Source organism: Lucilia sericata, unplaced genomic scaffold (genome assembly GCF_015586225.1).
Source record: "Lucilia sericata isolate MDLA Ls3-8-SP2 unplaced genomic scaffold, ASM1558622v1 Contig001453F_arrow, whole genome shotgun sequence".
Classification (NCBI taxonomy): domain Eukaryota; kingdom Metazoa; phylum Arthropoda; class Insecta; order Diptera; family Calliphoridae; genus Lucilia; species Lucilia sericata.
This window is the reverse complement of record NW_023995383.1, coordinates 77,967-94,245: the sequence shown is the minus strand read 5'-3', so window position 1 is coordinate 94,245 and position 16,279 is coordinate 77,967. Positions and strand designations below refer to the sequence as shown.

The following is a 16,279-nucleotide window of genomic DNA, read 5'->3' as shown; positions in this document are numbered from 1 at the left end:
AGTCTATAGTCTAGTCTATAGTCTAGTCTATAGTCTAGTATATAGTCTAGTCTATAGTCTAGTCTATAGTCTGGTCTATAGTCTAGTCTATAGTCTAGTCTATAGTCTAGTCTATAGTCTAGTCTATAGTCTGGTCTATAGTCTAGTCTATGGTCTAGTCTAAAGTCTGGTCTATAGTCTAGTCTATAGTCTAGTCTATAGTCTAGTCTATAGTCTAGTCTATAGTCTAGTCTATAGTCTAGTCTATAGTCTAGTATATAGTCTAGTCTATAGTCTAGTCTATAGTCTGGTCTATAGTCTAGTCTATAGTCTAGTCTATAGTCTAGTCTATAGTCTAGTCTATAGTCTGGTCTATAGTCTAGTCTATAGTCTAGTCTATAGTCTAGTCTATAGTCTAGTCTATAGTCTAGTCTATAGTATAGTCTATAGTCTAGTCTATAGTCTAGTCTATAGTCTAGTCTATAGTCTAGTCTATAGTCTAGTCTATAGTCTAGTCTATAGTCTAGTCTATAGTCTAGTCTATAGTCTAGTCTATAGTCTAGTCTATAGTCTAGTCTATAGTCTAGTCTATAGTCTAGTCTATAATCTAGTCTATAGTCTAGTCTATAGTCTAGTCTATAGTCAAGTCTATAGTCTAGTCTATGTCTAGTCTATAGTCTAGTCTAGTCTATTCTAGTCTAGTCTATAGTCTAGGCTATAATCCAGTCGATAGTCTAGTATTTAATCTAGTCTATAGTCTGTTCTTTAGTCAGTCCTATGATCTAGCCTTTAGTCTCACTTACCCAAATTTTACCACATGTCTTTTTCCAAATCATCAACAAAGTCATCTAAAGTCTTGTTATGATAATTTATCATCATCATCTACATCATACATGTGTGGCGCTGTGGTTCGACTTGTAACAGCGCTGATGCCGGTACTGTGCCATCCACTGCATTGCGTGTGTCTTTTGGCCTGTTGCTACCATTAGTAGTGGTGTTGTTGTAGTTGTTGCTGTTTAAATAAATAGTATCTATCAGATGTGTAAGTGCAGCCAACAACATTTTGTATTTAGTTTATCATCGTTTTTGTTGTTGTGGTTTTGACTACTTGTTGTATCTGTTGATTAGTTGCAAAATGGTCTGTGACACAATGTGACATAATGAAGAAAAATCTTCCTCTTTGTACATATCAAATACACCAGACACTCACAGGCATACGCACACAAATCATACATACATTGTGCCACATATAGCACATAAACTTGTCTATTTATTTTCAAATGCTACGTACTATTAACAACAACAAAGTGTATCTGTATTTTTCTTTACTTACAAACAGTTGTAATGCGTTTAAGCTTAGTTAGTTAAATTTATTAGTTAATATGTATATCTATAGATGTACATACATACATATGTATGTTTCTATGAATGTTTGTACGAAAGATCAACTAACTATAAGCACGAGCAGTCAACAGTTTTTGACTAATCATTAAGAGAGAAAAAAATTTACAAAAATGTTGTTAAATAAAATAAATACTTGTATATTGAAAACTAAAAAAAAGTAATAACATGTCACATAAATTTTTAGTGACTTAATTTGTATTAATAAGTTTTAATTTTAAATTGATTTAACGGTCCGTTGATGATTTGTAAAATTACAAACGTTTTCAACGTCTTAGTTTAACTATGTAGATAATATCACTTGATTTTGATTTTATTCAAGTCTAAGATTTAAATTATTTTTTTTAATTCCCTCAATGACAGTTTAAAATTAATATAAATTAATAAAATATTTGAATTTAAATTTATTTTATTAAGAGTTTTATGTGTAAGCATTCATACATATAAAGATTAATGTGAATATTTTAACTTGGCCTGTTTTGGATGGTTAATCAGGCCTTATTAGTCGTCCATTTACATAACAAAGTTAAAGTTAAATCTGATGTCTGTTTATAAATTGATCGTTTGCTATATCAATACTATATGACTGATCAGTTCTAGTTCAGTATTGGTTTAGTTCTATTTCAGTTCTAGTTCAGTATTGGTTTAGTTCCACTTCAGTTCTAGCTCAGTTCTAGTTCAGTTCTAGTTCAGTTCAAGTTCAGTTCTAGTTCAGTCATAGTTCAGTTCTAGTTCAGTTCTAGTTCAGTTCTAGTTCAGTTTCTAGTTCAGTTCTAGTTCAGTTCTAGTTCAGTTCTAGTTCAGTTCTAATTCAGTTCTAGTTCAGTTCTAGTTCAGTTCTAGTTCATTTCTAGTTCAGTTCTAGTTCAGTTCTAGTTCAGTTCTAGTTCAGTTCTAGTTCAGTTCTAGTTCAGTTCTAGTTCTAGTTCAGTTCTAGTTCAGTTCTAGTTCAGTTCTAGTTCAGTTCTAGTTCAGTTCTAGTTCAGTTCTAGTTCAGTTCTAGTTCAGTTCTAGTTCAGTTCTAGTTCAGTTCTAGTTCAGTTCTAGTTCAGTTCTAGTTCAGTTCTAGTTCAGTTCTAGTTCAGTTCTAGTTCAGTTCTAGTTCAGTTCTAGTTCAGTTCTAGTTCAGTTCTCCGAAATATCTGCAATATGCCAACCTGAAACTTTACCTTCTGGATCCTAAAATATATTTCATGTAAGATTGCTGTGCATTTGTCATAAATCAGTTAATCTAACAAAACTGGCGCCTTTTCAAATGAAAAATAAAATTAAAACTTTTCTCTTTTAAAACAATTTTTAATGATTTCTGACATGCTTGACACCTTACAATAAAACTTAATTAAATATCGATTAAATTTTAATGAAAATCACACAAAATCAACCAAAAATCTCACTTGTCTTCAAAATTAAGTGCCAACGACAAAAAAATTCGACAAACTCGTCGTCATTTGATTTGGAAGCGTTTCAGTGATTTAATCAAAAATATTTTAAAAATATTCATGATTATTTACTGTGTTGATTTGATATTGAGCGATCGCATCAAATAAAGACGGCAGAAAATATTTTTATCAAATTAAAAAACGATTAAAATGAAACAACTTAATTAAATGGACTTTCAAATCGTGTTTGTTGATATTTTTATTATAAATAAATATTTCTTTTTTTTGTATTTTTTTTTTTAATTTAATCATTAAAACTAAAAATATAAATTCAACTATTAACTAACACTAACAACGACCACCATCAAAATATGCATTGGTACTACAAACACATATAAATATTTTTGTTGTTTTTGTTTTAATAAATAATAAATTGTTTTTTTTATATTTTTTAAATTGATTAAGAATAATGTAGCAGTATGTAATGATGTAAAAATAAAACTATAAAATTAGACAGAGAGAATGTGTTTAAAAAAGATAGACAAATAAAGAAGAGGGAGAGAGAGAGGTAGCCAAATATAATTAAAGAAAAGTCTATTAATGCAAGTAATCGAGTTAATTAACTCTTTTGTATTAGCAGTTAATGATCATTAAATTGTTGTAATAAAACAGACAAACAGCATGTTTTGTTGTATAAAACTTTTGAGCATTTTTATATAGTGTTGTTGCTGTTTTTTTAAGATTTTTGAAGATTAGCAAGTTCAATAGAGTCACCACAACTGTAAAGAAATAAAAAAATAATGTGTAAAGAGAGAGGGAGAGTGAAAATGTAACATCATTAAGATAAACTTTAAAAAATCGTTAGTAATGTAATACAAAGCTAATAAACGAATGACAATGATTCATATAATCAATAAATAAATGATTGTTGATTGCTGATTGTAATCAATAATAATTATTGTAACACCTTTTGTTGTTGTTTTACATTGTTTGTAAAACTATAAAATTTGAGTAAATCAACCATTAAAGGAGATCGATACTATTTTATAATTAGGTAACAATTATTATTGCTTTTTGTATGATTATGATCATGATGTTGATAATGATTATTATGATAATGATGTTGTGAAACTGAACTCAATTGCAAATGAATATAAAAACTGTTAATTGTTTTCAAACATTTTAACCTTCAGCTTTGAGGGTTAACTTTTACTCACTTTATACATATCATGGCTGTGGTTTCATTGTCCTTGTTATGTTTGTCCACTGTTGTTAAACTGCTCAATTTATTACCATTATTTTCCTGTGTTGCCAAAGAATTTGTTGTGGGTATTTTACCGCTGCCTCCATTTATATTTAGCAAATGTTTTGGCAACTGATTTGAGGAATCTCCTCGCTGGTATAAAGACGTGTGACGATTGCTTATGGTGGACTGCTGTTAATTTGGTAAAAATGGAATCAAAACTTAGAATTGTCAGAATAGAAATTGTTATCAAAGGATTCAGTTTTTCTAGTTCTGTTCTAGTTCTGTTCTAGTGTTCTAGTTTGTTCATTCTGTTTAGTTCTGTTTAGTTCTGTTCTAGTTCTGTTCTAGTTCTGTTCTAGTTCTGTTCTAGTTCTGTTCTAGTTCTGTTCTAGTTCTGTTCTAGTTCTGTTCTAGTTCTGTTCTAGTTCTGTTCTAGTTCTGTTCTAGTTCTGTTCTAGTTCTGTTCTAGTTCTGTTCTAGTCTGTTCTAGTTCTGTTCTAGTTCTGTTCTGTTCTAGTTCTGTTCTAGTTCTGTCTAGTTCTGTTCTAGTTCTGTTCTAGTTCTGTTCTAGTTCTGTTCTAGTTCTGTTCTAGTTCTGTTCTAGTTTCTGTTCTGTTCTAGTTCTGTTCTAGTTTGTTCTAGTTCGTTCTAGTTCTGTTCTAGTTCTGTTCTAGTTCTGTTCTAGTTCTGTTCTAGTTCTGTTCTAGTTCTGTTCTAGTTCTGTTCTAGTTCTGTTCTAGTTCTGTTCTAGTTCTGTTCTAGTTCTGTTCTGTTCTAGTTCTGTTCTAGTTCTGTTCTAGTTCTGTTCTAGTTCTGTTCTAGTTTGTTCTAGTTCGTTCTAGTTCTGTTCTAGTTCTGTTCTAGTTCTGTTCTAGTTCTGTTCTAGTTCTGTTCTATTTCTGTTCTAGTTCTGTTCTAGTTCTGTTCTAGTTCTGCTATTCTGTTCTAGTTCTGTTCTAGTTCAAGTTCACTTACCGTATGATTATGACTTATCCGTCCCCGTATATTAAATGCCCCATAGACAATGGGATTCATGCATGAATTGGTGCAGGCAAATATAAACAATCCCTTGCGTATCAAAGAACTGACCTCATCCACTGATGATTTGTCTATCCAGTACCACATACAGATGATATAATAAGGAGTCCAGCATATAATGAAAACAATAACAATAGTGATGGTCATTTTTAAAGTTCTCTTTTTGGCACGACTCAAAACATCATCATTGGAACGACGAAAACGTTCTGAAATTAAAAAGAAAAATAAAGAAATGAAAAGAATTTTAACTATTTCACACAAATATCATACACAATCCCCCCAAATATAAAAATGTTCACTTGTCACACCAGAGGAACCTGCACACAAACAATCAAACATTCCCCATACTGAACATTCACAAAAGTGCAGATTCTTCTGGGTGGTTTGGGGTGTAACATGAGGTCTTCACAAAACATAGAAGATAGAAAAATAACTCACCAATGCCTTTAACTATACGCTGACTTTTGCGATAAATTTCCAAGTAGATTGCCCCATAGCAATAGATAAAAGTGATCAATGGACAGGCATACATGGCGCACATGTTGGCAATGTTATAGAATAATTTGTGAAATTCACTGGCAAATGAATGAAATGTTACACACTGATAATAGCCTTTAACTTTCGGATGCTCTTCCAAGTGGAATACATATGCCTGTAAACGATATGAAATGTTTAAGCAAATTAATCCCAAATTTATAGACAAAGTTGGTTGGTTTGTTGCTCTAAGTGAGTGAGAAGAAACACTGACCCAAAACATGCAACCAACCAACTTGTCAATAAAACACACACGCATTTTCCAAAAAAAAACATACCTGTGGCAAACTACACAATATGAAACTACACCAGGCTATGACCAACATTATGCGGTCCACGATTTGTAGAGAGATTCAAAGGTTTAATTATAGCATAATATCTGCAAAAATAAAGTATTAGATGTTTTTAATAAAGTAATGTTTCTCTCTCTCTAACATTGCAAGCATTATGCTTCTGTTGCAAGATCAGCTTTCGTTTTAGCTTACCTGTCAATCGATATGCCTACCAACACGAAACTCGATAGGTATAGACCAAATACTCTAAAGAAACTCATAAGACGACATACGAAATCTGTCGATTTCCATTGCACTGTATAGGCCCACGCAATCTCTAGCGGCAGTCAGTAGAAAAGTCACCATTAGATCGGCTATCGCCAAATGCATTAACATGATGTCAATCCGCGACGGACCACGTAAACGTCGTTTGGTTAATAGATACAACACGGTTGAGTTGCCAATTGCTGAGATCAAAAGAGAAAACTGTAACCAAAAAAATAACAGCATTGAAAATCAAGAAATATTTATTTAGTGTTACAAATAAAAATGTAGACAGGAATAAAATAGATGTAGACATGAGATGAGAGAATGAATGGTTTATTAAGATGTCTAAATGGGATTTATTTGTATTTTTATTATATTGGACAGACGTTTTAGAAATGAACTAGAACTGAACTAGAACTGAACTAAAACAGAACTAAAACCGAACTAGAACTAACTAAACATAACTAGAACTAACTAGAACTAGAACTAGAACTAAACTAGAACTAAACTAGAACTAAACTAGAACTAAACTAGAACTAAACTAGAACTAGAACTGAACTAGAAACTGAACTAGAACTGAACTAGAACTGAACTAAGAACTGAACTAGAACTGAAACTAGAAACTGAACTAGAAACTGAACTAGAACTGAACTAGAACTGAACTAGAACTGAACTAGAACTGAACTAGAACTGAACTAGAACTGAACTAGAACTGAACTATAGAACTGAACTAGAACTGAACTAAAACAGAACTAAAACAGAACTAGAACTAAACTAGAACTAACCTAGAACTAAACTAGAACTGAACTAGAACTAAACTAGAACTAAACTAGAACTAAACTAGAACTAAAACTAGAACTAAACTAGAACTAAACTAGAACTAAAACTAGAACTAAACTAGAACTGAACTAGAACTGAACTAGAACTGAACTAGAACTGAACTAGAACTGAACTAGAAACTGAACTAGAACTGAACTAGAACTGAACTAGAACTGAACTAGAACTGAACTAGAACTGAACTAGAACTGAACTAGAACAGGACTAGAACTGAACTAGAACTAAAACAAACTAGAACTGAACTAACTAGAAAAATAAACTAGAACTAACTAGAACTGAACTAGAACTGAACTAGAACTGAACTAGAACTGAACTAGAACTGAACTAGAACTGAACTAGAACTGAACTAGAACTGAACTAGAACTGAACTAGAACTGAACTAGAACTGAACTAGAACTGAACTAGAACTGAACTAGAACTGAACTAGAACTGAACTAGAACTGAACTAGAACTGAACTAGAACTGAACTAGAACTGAACTAGAACTGAACTAGAACTGAACTAGAACTGAACTAGAACTGAACTAGAACTGAACTAGAACTGAACTAGAACTGAACTAGAACTGAACTAGAACTGAACTAGAACTGAACTAGAACTGAACTAGAACTGAACTAGAACTGAACTAGAACTGAACTAGAACTGAACTAGAACTGAACTAGAACTGAACTAGAACTGAACTAGAACTGAACTAGAACTGAACTAGAACTGAACTAGAACTGAACTAGAACGAAACTGAACTAGAAGAACCTGAACTAGAAACTGAACTAGAACTGAACTAGAACTGAACTAGAACTGAACTAGAACTGAACTAGAACTGAACTAGAAATGAACTAGAACTGAACTAGAACTGAACTAGAACCTGAACTAGAACTGAACTAGAACTGACTAGAACTGAACTAGAACTGAACTAGAACTGAACTAGAACTGAACTAGAACTGAAACTAACTAGAACTAGAACTAACTAGAACTAAACTAGAACCAAACTAGAACTAAACTAGGACTAAACTAGAACTGAACTAGAACTAAATTTAACTAGAACTAGAACTGGACTTCTACGATCTCTTATTATTGTCTTTCCTCTAGACTAACTACAAGTCCATGATCAGTATTCATATACAAGATTTCAAAAGATCTCTTTGTTTTATATACGAAATCCAAAATTCATTGAAAACTCACCTATAAACTGTAATCGATAACGATGACCATCGTTGAATATCATATCCTTTGAATAGTGCATGGTGCCATTTGTATTGTTGTTCACATTTGACCAGTCCGTTAAGACACGATGATCGTAGATTTTCTCATTTATCTCTGATTCTGGCATTTTAATCATGTTTTTTTTTTTATATTTTTATATTATTTTTAAAGTGTTGTGTTTATTTATTATATTGTCGTACGTTGTTGTTGCAGTTTGCAATAAAATATTTTTTATGTTTGTTGTGATTATGTTGAAATGATCAAAAAACAACAACAAACATTAAAAGGAACAAATATGTACTGTATATTTTTTTTTTTATTATTATTATTTATTTTTTAGTAACAACTGATTAAAAAAATCACACAATTTTGAGTTGATCTACAATAAATGAAAAAATTAGTACTCACAAACAATTTGACACAAACACACACATAGACAAAGATAGAGAGAGAGAGCAAGTAATGGGCAGAGATACACAGACAGTAATCAAAACAACAACAATTGCGTTATTTTTTACTAAATTATCACAAACAATCGCTTGATGGTATCAATGATGATCAATGATCGTCTACTAGTTGATCTTACATTGGCAATGTTTTTAAAATGTTTAATTTAACAATTTTAATTGATTTTCGCGGAAATTATATTTTATAATTTTATACAATATGTAATGGATGGAGCTAGCAGCAAATTTATTTTAACACTTGTTGTGGGTATATATATTTTTGCTAATATGTTTATAGGATTTTTTTTTGGTTCTTGTTGTGGTTGTTTTGATTCGAAATATTTTTCAAATATTTATTTACACGCACTTTAATAAAGTTGTGGAAAATATGCCGATGTTTTTTTTTTTTTTTTTTTGCAAAATTTTAGTTTTTGTTTAAATTAATTTAGCCAATTTATTTTTGTTAAAGGAAATGTATAAATAAATATTATGGTTAATGTTTAATTTATAACTGCAAACAAATTTAGTTTGGAATTTATTTGACATCACTAAAACTAGATAAATATTTATTTGTAGTATCGAAAGAAAAAAAATACAAATATATAATTAAAAATAGTAATAAATAGTTCAACTTGAACTTTGTTGTTGTTTTTTTTTTTTAATTTTTCTTAATTAAACATTTGTATAATTGTATATTTTCACTTTTATTAGTTTTAATTTATTTTTATTCTACCTACAAATTTTGATTTCAAATTATAATTATTTTTAATTTAGTTGATTACAATCTCGATTTTCTGGCAGACTTTTTGTTTTTCTTATTTGAAATTAGTACGTATGTATGTATGTGTGTTTGTTTCAATATCTCAAATAATATTGAGTTAAGGTAAATAATATTTAAATTTAATCATTTTGTTATTTTTAGTTTTTCTTTTTAAATTGTATATTTTGCTTTAGTTTCAATTTTTTATTCAAATTCACGTCTTTCAAATTTCACGTTATTCTTTAGACTACCGAGATGAAATTGAAAATTCCATCTAGGAACCTTATATTTGATTATGTGTTGTTATAATTTTTTCATATAATGGCTTTGATTTTTTTTTTCTTTTCAAATCATTAACTGATAAGCCCAGATAGAGAGCCGACAAATCGAACCGAACCACAGATTTGCCGATGATTTTGGCATAGATTTTTTATTTTTCCCGTAGTATCTCTCTTTTTTGCTGATAATAAAGACTTTTGCAAACACCGCCCGCATATTGAAACGTTGCTTATATAGAATACGAATTCAATTTGTTGTTTTTTTTTTTTTGCCCCAAAAGTCTGACTCAAAGTTCAACTGGCCATACGTCTGGAACGTGGAGGGAGGACGGCGGAGTTAGTAGATGCTTTACGCTTAGCTCAGTATTATTGATAATTCACATACACAGAACGTATGATTTAAATTATTCCAGAGACATTTGATATTTATGTAAGTAAGAGTGATCTAGAAAGCGTGAGGCGAATAGTTAGGATCCTTCTTATAATTTGGATTATAGGCTAGACAATAGTTTTAACAACAATATAGTCTAAAATATTGTTTATAGTCTGGGGTATAATGTGGTCTATAGTATAGCTCATAGTCTGATATGTAGTCCAGTCTATAATGTGATATATTGTCTTATCTATATTTCAGTGCATATTATGGATTATGGTCTGGACTAGTTCTAGTTCAGTTCTAGTTCAGTTCTAGTTCAGTACTAGTTCAGTTCTAGTTCAGTTCTAGTTCAGTTCTAGTTCAGTTCTAGTTCAGTTCTAGTTCAGTTCTAGTTCAGTTCTAGTTCAGTTCTAGTTCAGTTCTAGTTCAGTTCTAGTTCAGTTCTAGTTCAGTTCTAGTTCAGTTCTAGTTCAGTTCTAGTTCAGTTCTAGTTCAGTTCTAGTTCAGTTCTAGTTCAGTTCAGTTCTAGTTCAGTTCAGTTCTAGTTCATCTAGTTCAGTTCTAGTTCAGTTCTAGTTCAGTTCTAGTTAGTTCTAGTTCAGTTCTAGTTCAGTTCTAGTTCAGTTCTAGTTCAGTTCTAGTTCAGTTCTAGTTCAGTTCTAGTTCAGTTCTAGTTCAGTTCTAGTTCTAGTTCAGTTCTAGTTCAGTTCTAGTTCAGTTCTAGTTCAGTTCTAGTTCTAGTTCAGTTCTAGTTCATTCTAGTTCAGTTCTAGTTCAGTTCTAGTTCAGTTCTAGTTCATTCTAGTTCAGTTCTAGTTCAGTTCTAGTTCAGTTCTAGTTCAGTTCTAGTTCAGTTCTAGTTCAGTTCTAGTTCAGTTCTAGTTCAGTTCTAGATCAGTTCTAGTTCAGTTCTAGTTCAGTTCTAGTTCAGTTCTAGTTCAGTTCTTGTTCAGTTTCTAGTTCAGTTCTAGTTCAGTTTCTAGTTCAGTTCTAGTTCAGTTCTAGTTCAGTTCTAGTTCAATTTTAGTTCAGTTCTAGTCAATTCTAGTTCAGTTCTCGTTTCAGTTCTAGTCAGTTCTAGTTCAGTTCTAGTTCAGTTCTAGTTCAGTTCGTCAGTTCTTAGTTCAGTTATAGTTCAGTTCTAGTCAGTTCTAGTCTAGTCTAGTTCCTAGTTCAGTTCTAGTTCAGTCTAGGTCAGTTCTAGTTCAGTTCTAGTCAGTTCTAGTTCAGTTCTAGTTCAGTTCTCGTTCAGTTCTAGTTCAGTTCAGTTCAGTTCAGTTCGTAGTTCAGTTCTATGTTCAGTTCTAGTTCAGTTCTAGTTCAGTTCTAGTCAGTTCTAGTTCAGTTCTAGTTCAGTTCTAGTTCAGTTCTAGTTCAGTTCTAGTTCAGTTCTAGTTCAGTCTAGTTCAGTTCTAGTTCAGTTCTAGGTCAGTTCTAGTTCAGTTCTAGTTCAGTTTAGTTCAGTTCTAGTTCAGTTCTAGTCAGTTCTAGTTCAGTTCTAGTTCAGTTCTAGTTCAGTTCTAGTTCAGTTCCTAGTTCAGTTCTAGTTCAGTTCTAGTTCAGTTCTAGTTCAGTTCTAGTTCAGTTCTAGTTCGGTTCTAGTTCAGTTCTAGTTCTAGTTCAGTTCTAGTTCTAGTTCAGTTCAGTTCTAGTTCTAGTTCAGTTCTAGTTCTAGTTCCAGTTCTAGGTCACTGCTTGTTCAGTTCTAGTTCACTGCTAGTTCAGTTCTAAACTATAATCTATAATATATGTATGTATCAAAAGTCTGCAGTGTACTGATAATAGTCTACAATTTAGACTATATTGATATTTTGGTACTCTTGTCAATCATCTTGGACTATTCTTACTAATAGCCTGGAATATACTGCTTCATAGAGTGGACCAAAGCTTTCATGTAGTCTATGAGCTAATCTTATACCAAAATGTTGCAATCTTTATTAAAAATTTAAATTTTTGTAGCCAACATTACGGAGATACTTTTTTTAACTTATCACGATGCTTAGTCCACTGAAATAGGTATTTGTATGTACATACAAACATATTTTTTTAATTTTTTATTGTGGCAACTTTTCTTATCAAAATGACTTATTTTTTTTAAATAAAGGTTGGAGACAAATATGAGACCTACATATTATATGTACGTACGATTCCACTTAGATTTTTTTCTAATTATAACAAATGAAACAGTAAAGATTTAAATATTTTAAAATATTTTGCGTTGTCTATATTATTTTATTCGTGTGATTATTTGATATGCTAGTTTCTTCTTTTTTTATTTTATTTAATAATTTTTAATGTTTACTTAATAAAAACACTTTCGCTACTGAACTTGAAAATTTTTGCAATAGACCATGAAAACATTTACAATAATCAATTTTTATCCTGCCTGGTGTCTTATAAAAACACGAAAACAGCTATAATTGTTAAAATTAAGAGTATATTAGCAGAGTCTTAAAAGAATTTATTGATCTAAAAGGAATTTAAATATACTTAAGATGACATAAGCTAAGAAAAGGAATTCCATTGGAATAAAGATTCCCCAATAAAACCAAAACGCGAGAAAATGTTGTATCTACATTTATGAACATTTCTGACAATTGTTAATTTACTTTATAGCAAATCATATCATTGCCTTCCTTTAAAGTCTGCAAAATAGAAAAAACTTGATAAGTCATAGGAGGGTGGTAAAAACAACAACACTAACGTTGTTGCTGCTGTTACCTCCCTCCTTTTCCTTGTACAAATTGTATGTAAAATGAAATCAACAGTTGTTTTCATATTTTTTGTTATTATTGTTATTACAACATACATACTTACAAAAACGACATACATTGTGTTTTTTTTTTTTTTCAGATGTATTGTTGTCATAATTACTAACATTTGTTAACATTAATGAGTGTCCAGGCAGCATTTATTAAATGTGTATTGTGTGTGTGATAGAAAGAGAGAGAGTGATAAAGAAAAATATCAACATGACTGACAGACATGTCCTGTCACAACAATACTTTATTATTCATCGTGCTTCATTATACGACAGTTTGATTTTAATATAGCAAAACAAAATTAAATCCATGCAAATTTGTCTAATTTGTTAAGATAAAAAACAGGCGATTACTGAAAATAATGTTTCTGCTAAACAACTAAAACAACCACCAAATTAGATTAAACTATAAAGATTATTTGAGTGCAAAAGAATAATTACAAAAGTTTACATTTGAATAGCAATAGTTAAACGAAATAATTGATGGGAATGAGTTTTTGTTAAGTTTTATAATAATTTCAACAATAAGCAAACAAATGTTCAGTTATGGTGTTCGATGAAAAGTGAAGTTCGATCAATTGCACTTTAAATACAAAATGATCTTATAACGTAATATCGTTTGCGCTATTATAACGTTCTCTAGTTTGATTTCGACAAGTTCTTATTAGGGGACTCGAGTTCGGTTTGAAAGGATCGTTGTGTTTTCCATGGAAGTGATCACAGATTTCTATACTATTTCAGTTCTTTAACTAATTTGTTACTATATAAAAACACCAAAGACATTGGTATAACCAATGGGCCTATTTTCAACTAATTCCTATAAAGCCATGCAGATCCATTGTTGTTTTAATACTTGATCATATTTTACAAGCTGTCACCAAAAATTGTGGTCTGTCTTCAAAGATTTGAGAACTTCGGTATTTGTTACAACATCCACATCCTTCCTCCTGAACTGTTGGAGTTTCTGTGAGTATTATTTACTGCTCCTTAATATGGGATCTTTGTAGCCTCGCTGGCCACAAACTCTTCGAATTTGACTGGCGATGTGTCAATTTTATCTGACAAAGTGCTTTTTTCTTTCAATACACCCTTAGATCTCAATAAAGGATATATTTCTTAGCTTTCGCAGAGTCCGACAACCGCCGAAATCTATCCTATTAAAGTAAAGTAAACATTGGTTTTCCATTCTTAATTAATGCTGTCATAAAAATGTTTTAATAATGTAACTACCTCGATTTTAAATTTTTCAAAAAATCGATTTTTAATTTAAAATGAAATCAATCGTTATTACGATTTAAAACATTTTACCACGAATTTAGATTTTCATGAAGTATTAAAGGAACAACTACTGATTTTATGTTTTACATATAAAAATCAATTCGCGATGGAAACTTTTCTCGATCGGATAATACTATTTATGGAACTAGACTTTAATTAGATTATCGATTTTTAAGTTTTGAATATTAAATTGAATTTTATGGGAATTATAACAGTGATTTTATAATTTATTAATTTTTAAATTGAATATTATTTTTTTTTCTTTTTAAATACTTAAATAACCGAATTTTTTAAAAATGTATTTTTTTCCAAACAAGGTTGTATTTTTTATATCGAATATATGAGAAAAACTACATCTGGCCACTCTATCTGTGACTAGCACGTGTTCTGTCATAACTGTCAAAACATCTGTTGTTATTGTTTTCATTTTCTCAGTGCATTTGAATTGTGGCAAATTTTGTTAATTTTCCAATATTTTTCTCAATTATTTATTAAAAGTACACAATTAAAATGTTGAAAAAACCAAAGAACAAACAAAAAACGGTGGCAGACAAAATTGCCCAAACTCTTATGCATCCAAATGAAAGTGGTAGTGACAGTGATTCCGCCGATGAAGCAACAGCACCTCGCGTTATAGAATACAATGATGAAGACTATGAATTGCCTGAAGCTAGAAGTACAGAGTTTAGGAAACGCAATGTTAAGTTGTTATCAGAACAAAGTGCTAAATATAAAGGAAAAATAGCCTCAAGAAAAGATTTTGAAAGTGAAGAGGAGGATGACATTGAAGATGAAGAACTAGAGGAGGAAGAAGAAGAATATGAAAACTCGGATTCTTCTGATAATGAGGAGGCCTTAAATGCCTTCAGTAAAGCTTTAAAAAATAAGCAAAACAAACAGGAGGCTGATGATGGTAGTGACTCTGAAAATGAGGATGAACAGGAGGATGATGACGAAGCAGAGGATCAAGAACAAGATTCTGAGGAAGAGCAAGATTCCGAAGGCGATGATGATGATGATGAAGAAGACGACGATAGTGAGAATGATGATGAAACAGAAGTAATTAGTAAAGTTAATCATGAAGCAGAAATACAAAAAGGTTTATGTGTACAAAACCAATTGCGTATCTGGGAACGTTTATTAGAATTGCGCATAAATTTACAAAAAATTCTAAATAAAACCAATCAATTGCCTGATCCTAAAGAATTAAAAGATTTAGAACATAATAACAATAAATATAAGGAACTGCAGCAAACAACGTGCAAACAAACTTGCCAGTTATTGCAAAACCTTTTATCGTTGAAAACTAATCTCTGCACACAATTCTCCGAAGTAGACAAGGCCATGAAACCTTGCCTAAAAAGACCATCGCCCTTTAAAGATTACCACAAAGGCGAGCCACCTTTAAAGCAAGTTGGATTATATTTAGAAGAAAACTTTGAAAATTTCCGTCCCTATCGCAATGAAGTTCTACTCAAATGGGATGATCGTACTAAACTTCTGACACCGGGAGCTGGTAGCAAAAAGAAAACCTTTAATGAGGAATATGATATTATCAAGAAAATTGATAATGCTTTAATAAATAAATCAGTGCTTAAGGAGAAATCACAACAGTTAAAAAACTCCACGCAAACGGTGGAGGCAGAAGAGGAAAACAAACGTAATCCCAATATTTATGATGACAGTGATTTCTATCACCAACAGTTAAGAGAATTGATAGAATATAAAGCAAATACTACAAGCAATATGAGTGAAGTGACAAAACAATTTTTGGAATTACAAAAACTAAGGCAGAAAATGAAAAAGAAGGTGGATACTAGAGCCAGTAAAGGCCGGAAATTACGGTGAGTTTTCAAAATGATATTTTGTTATTTGAATTGTTATTTTATAGAAGTTTTTCCTTTTAGTTACATTGTGCACAACAAATTAATTAATTTTATGGCTCCCCATGATAACTCCACTTGGACTATGGAATCTATAGATGAATTAAGTAAGTCTTTATTCGTGTAATTTCACTTGAAACATTGAATAGAAAACAGCAATAAATCTAAAGAAAAATTTTGTATTAATATATTTTAATATTTAATAATAATTCGTTTTATTTTCCAAAATTATTGAAAAAAAAAGAAAATTAGGAAAAGAAGTACAATAAAAAAGTGTATCTTTTTGGAGGTTTCTATGAGCGATCATTAACATCAGTGATCATATGCCTTAAAGCATCCTTATAATAT

The 16,279-nt window shown here is 31.0% G+C and overlaps 1 protein-coding gene, 1 long non-coding RNA gene and 1 pseudogene across 3 annotated transcripts; 1 reads left to right on the top strand and 2 right to left on the bottom strand.

Annotated features, from left to right (window-relative positions):
• Positions 1–2,983: 2,983 nt before the first annotated feature.
• On the bottom strand, positions 2,984–8,321 carry LOC119611459 (annotated as a pseudogene).
• Positions 8,322–8,481: 160 nt separating this feature from the next.
• LOC119611460 lies at positions 8,482–9,680 on the bottom strand. 2 transcript variants are annotated; one of them, XR_005232066.1, is made up of 3 exons: positions 9,329–9,680; positions 8,957–9,149; positions 8,482–8,528 (listed from the first exon to the last, which is right to left on the bottom strand). It is a non-coding gene; the product is annotated as an uncharacterized LOC119611460 (long non-coding RNA). The 2 variants fall into 2 exon arrangements; XR_005232065.1 differs by having other exon boundaries at positions 9,333–9,678.
• Positions 9,681–14,443: 4,763 nt separating this feature from the next.
• On the top strand, positions 14,444–16,242 carry LOC119611453 (protein Aatf-like). Its single transcript, XM_037967031.1, has 2 exons — positions 14,444–15,892; positions 15,956–16,242. The coding sequence occupies exons 1-2, from the start codon at positions 14,559–14,561 to the stop codon at positions 16,056–16,058; spliced, it is 1,437 nt and encodes a 478-aa protein (XP_037822959.1). The 5' UTR covers positions 14,444–14,558; the 3' UTR covers positions 16,059–16,242.
• Positions 16,243–16,279: the final 37 nt, after the last annotated feature.